The 4,643-nt window shown below is 49.8% G+C and overlaps 1 protein-coding gene across 1 annotated transcript; it reads left to right on the plus strand.

Annotated features, from left to right (window-relative positions):
• Nucleotides 1–721: 721 nt before the first annotated feature.
• Nucleotides 722–1,475, plus strand: LOC136479884 (uncharacterized). Its single transcript, XM_066477604.1, has 2 exons — nucleotides 722–836; nucleotides 1,042–1,475. Exons 1-2 carry the CDS (start codon nucleotides 722–724, stop codon nucleotides 1,473–1,475), a joined length of 549 nt encoding a protein of 182 aa, XP_066333701.1.
• The last annotated feature ends 3,168 nt before the right edge of the window (nucleotides 1,476–4,643 follow it).

The following is a 4,643-nucleotide window of genomic DNA, read 5'->3' on the forward strand; positions in this document are numbered from 1 at the left end:
GGCGTGCCTACTGTCTAATAGGTGAGGATAGGTCCTAATCCCACCCGCGGATGCGTAGATGAGGTTAGTTTCCATGCTCTACTCTGATCCGAGATAGAATTTTGGTAGCACCTCTCCGCTGTTCTCTCAATACATGTCCTGGAAGGGAGAGTGTGTATCCGGAGAACAATAGTGAGGTGGTGCCAAAACTCCATCTCGGATCCGAGCCGAACATGGAAACTAACCCATCTACGCATCCGCGGGCTGTCCAAAAAACGTGGACAATCCAAAACAGATATGGTCATAGATATGCAAAGATCCGCATACCTCCAACCGTATCTGTTTCAGACGGGAGACGCCTAACTGGGCTACACCGATCTATGTACTACAACGGTAAGGAAGAGAGCTCAATTATACCTAGGGTGGCGGTGGAGACAGGCTAGCGGCGCAGTGGCAAGTCGGTGCAGTGGCGAGTCAGCGCTGTGCAGGCAGGACCGCAACGCCGACGAAGATGATCAGAGTCACCGAGGTGCTCCGGGTCCCCTCCGATAGGTCCTGCTCTGCAAAAGAAGAAAAACATCACTAAAAGTTGAAAATTTCGGTAGAACCTCCCCTGCACGGGGAGGTTTCCAAAACCTGTAAGAAAAACCGTCGGCACGATGGCCGACGTCCACATTTGGGGCACGATGGCCAACACAACCACAAACCCGGCACGAAGGCCGTCAACGACATAAATGGCACGATGTCCGACAACCCTGCGGCTTTACCTTCTCCTCCAGCAAGGGCGGGGATGACGGCGTGGACGAATGGCGTGGACGACGTGGACGAACAGCATGGACGAACGTGGACGAACGTTCGTCCCCTCCACCTCGGCTTCCTCCCCCTCTCCCCTTCTCCTCCTCCTTCTTCCTCCTCCTTCCTTTTTCTTCTCCTTCTTCCTCCTCCTTTTTCTTCCTTCTTCTTCTCCTTCTTCCTCCTCCTTTTTCTTCCTTCTTCTTCCTTTTTCTTCCTCCTTCTTCTTCCTCCTTGCTCTTCCTGCTACCTTCTTCCTCCTTCCTTCAGGGCCACGGTGGGCTCGCTGGGGCCGCTGCCTTGGGCTGGCACCAGGCAGGCGGGGTGCGGCCGGGCGCGCCGCTGCAAGGCGCCGAGCAGCCGGGGCGGCCTGGAACCGGTGGCCGGAGGCCGACTGGGGTGGGGCGGGGCGGCTTCAGAGCGGGGTGTGGCCGGGGTGGGGTGAGGGCAGGCAGGGGGCGCCGGCGCTGGGCGCGGCCGGGGCGCCCCGGATCCGGTGGCCGACGGCCGACCGGGGTGGGAAGGGGCGGTGCCACGGTGGGGCGCGGCCGGGCCGGCGGCGCGCCGGCGCGGGGTTCGCGGGGCAGGTCGGGGCCAGGGCAGCGCAGGGCGGTCGGGGCCGGGGTGGAGCGGGGCGGGTAGGGTGGGCGCGGGGCGAGCTGGCGGCAGCGAACGGCGGTAGGCGCGGGGGTGTGCGTGCCTGAGTGAGTGTGTGGGCCGGCCCACACATTTAGTTAGGGTTTCCCCCTTTGCCGAGTGCTGGGCCGGGGCGACACTCGGCAAAGGCTTTTGTTTTTTTTTAAAAAATTATTTGCCGAGTGCCACTTCCTGGCACTCGGCAACCTCTTTGCCGAGTGCCAGGGACGACACTCGGCAAATTTTTTGTTTTTTTGTTTTTTACCCTTTTTTTGCAGCCTTAATATATTATTTAAAACTCCATGTTCAAATTTGGGACAATTTTAACTTTTTTTGCTATATTTTGTTAGTTTTTTTTTGTTTCGTTGAATTTTATGGAATATTTCAAATTTGAACTGCAGGTGCATGGAATAATCGAATTTGGTCGTTCAAAAAATGATATTCATGATATTTGGTGTATGTTTAGGCCGTACCCAGGAACTCACATGAAATTTCGAGCATCTTGTTGACGTAACATGACGAGGTACCTGCGGAAAAAGTGTATTTAAATTATATAAAATCCGAACGAAGTCCGAAAATGACGAAACTTGTCGGGGCGTTGTGTTATTGCATGTAGAGTCTATGGTAAAAAATTGAGAAGCTTTTGAGCAAGTTGCGATGTCGGATGCCTAAAACACAGACATCTCCACATGCACATTTGAAATATTCCATAAAATTCAACGAAACAAAAAAAAACTAACAAAATATAGCAAAAAAAAGTCAAAATTGTCCCAAATTTGAACATGGAGTTTTAAATAATGTGGGAAGGCCTCACAAAAAAATGGGTAAAAAAAAAACCAAAATAAAATATTTTGCCGAGTGCCGGCCCTGGCACTCGGCAAAGAGGTCCTTTGCCGAGTGCCAGGAAGTGGCACTCGGCAAAGAAGGGATCTTTACCGAGTGCAGGGCCTTGGCACTCGGCAAAGAATTTTTTTTTAAAATTTGACGGCGTGGGCGGGCTCAGCCGTCAAGTGCTATTTTTTTTGCCGAGTGTTGCACTCGACAAATAGGGCTTTTGCCGAGTGCCGCCCTTTACCGAGTGCCGAGCACTCTGTGGCACTCGGCAGAGCCACTCTTTGCCGAGTGCTAGACTTTGCCGAGTGCCACCCGGTCCGGCACTCGGCAAAGAGTGGCTTCGCTGAGTGTCCAATTTTTGGCACTCGGCAAAGCTGGTGGCACTCGGCAAATCTGTGTTCTCCCGTAGTGAAAGGGACCTGTACACTGTAGCCAAATACAGATATACTGCCGAGTAGGGCTCCCAGTTTGCATGAATTATGGTACAGTGCTCCAAAAAAAATGTGTACAGTAGAAACAATTTGTGGCTAGCTGTGTTAGATTATTGATCTGTGAACAGTGAAGAACCATGTGTTTCAAAGAAAAGGGCACTAACATTGTTGAGTTACTCGTCAAAGAGAATACTATCGACTATAGTGCCAACCCATTTTAATTGCAACGCAACTGTTGTGAATATTCTTTCTAATGTTTATGGGTATGTCTCCGCGGCAGGTGCCTGACGCTCGTCAGTCAACTTCAACCTTCAGCCGCCTACCACCAGCCTCTTCGTCTCCCACGCTCCCCCACTTACCGCCAACATCCTCCCCATCCCCGGCGGCATCCGATCCCCGCTATCGGGTCCGCCTTCGCTGCCCCCACCACGCTAAACTCAGAGGTAGCGCTGAAGCTCACCGCGGCCTCGCCCCTGCCCATCGCCAGCCTCCTCCCGTCCCCGGCGGCATCCCCGCTGCCGCACTAAACTCACAAGCTACGCTGAAAGCTCACTGCGCCGTCGCCGGTGCCCCCAGCTTTTGCCATTCGGTTGTCCAGCCCCACCGTCTCGGCGACGCTGTGCCGAGCTCGCCACCGGTCAACCTGCCACCTGCCACCTGCCACCACCGCCGTGCCTACCTGCCTCCCTAAGCCCTACCCTTATAAGCCCACAACCATTGGAACCCAGGAGGAAGATGAATAGTGTCGTCTGAAGGAGGAAGATGAACAATCTAGGTCATCAATCTCCTATTAGACGCGCGAGCACGTCGACTGATGAGAATGCAAATTAGCATGTGCCTAGAAACAAGTAATTCTAAATGTTTATTCTCTCTTTCCTTGTTTGGGATTTTTTTTGTATTTTGTATTTTCTTGTAAGCTTCAGAGTCTACTTATATTAGAACAACTCCAAGAGAGTTTGTAGAATTAGATAGTTAAACAATGATTTAGCTATTCTCTAAACTAAAAAAACCCTCCAAATATAGATAACTCCAAGAGCCTTTCTAAAATAGATAACTCCATGCTATATTTAGCTGGCAGGGGGACCATGGGGTGGTGCTCCACGTGCGTGGGAAGAGCCAAGCACATGCAGGAGAATTGGATGACGAGCCGCGATGGCATGCTATTTTCACGTAGCGAGGATCTCGGGATAGCATACTTGCTATTTTAGAACGCCGGATAGAAGTGCCGTTGGAGGACTATTTTCTCTAAAAAAATACTCAAACATAGACTACATAGCACATATAGCTTCTCTCTTGGAGATGCTCCCTCTATATATTTGGCACATGTTTTGAGCTGCTCATCCCTAGCTACTTCTCGAAATTCTTGGAGCTGGATCGAGCGGGGGCACATTAATAAGCAATTCTTATATTATTTCGGATTAAGCACATATGTTTAAACCAATTTATTTTGTCCTAAAAACCTATATTGTTTTGGATTAAACACGTTAGTATATTTAAAACACTTTATTTACTTTATCCTACAAATTTCAATTTTTTATTGGTTAATCTTAAAGCTGGCGCTGCGTCAACCAGATCAGATGTGGCGAGGACGGGATCCACGTACGTACGGCGTGTGGTGATTGCCCGCTAAATCAAATGTCTAATCGAGAGACAAATTCCACTATTGCTAGGAAAATTGTTAAGGCTCCATTCGCTTGGAGGAGTTCTAGAGGAATCTGGATGAATTTAAAGGAATTTGTGAGGGGAAAACACTGTTCCGGATGAAAAAAGAAACGGATCAAGCTGGATTTAAGGGCACGCGAACAGAACCTAATAGACCATTCGTATAACAGTTTAATTAGATTCTTTTTTTAGAATAGTTTAATTAGATTCTAACTATAGTATACGATATCGTCTAGCTACTATAGAGCAAGATCATGCACAATATAATTATGGGTTTGTTTCGATCAAGCACGGTAAATTACAGCGCTA

Source organism: Miscanthus floridulus, chromosome 9 (assembly GCF_019320115.1).
Source record: "Miscanthus floridulus cultivar M001 chromosome 9, ASM1932011v1, whole genome shotgun sequence".
Lineage (NCBI taxonomy): Eukaryota > Viridiplantae > Streptophyta > Magnoliopsida > Poales > Poaceae > Miscanthus > Miscanthus floridulus.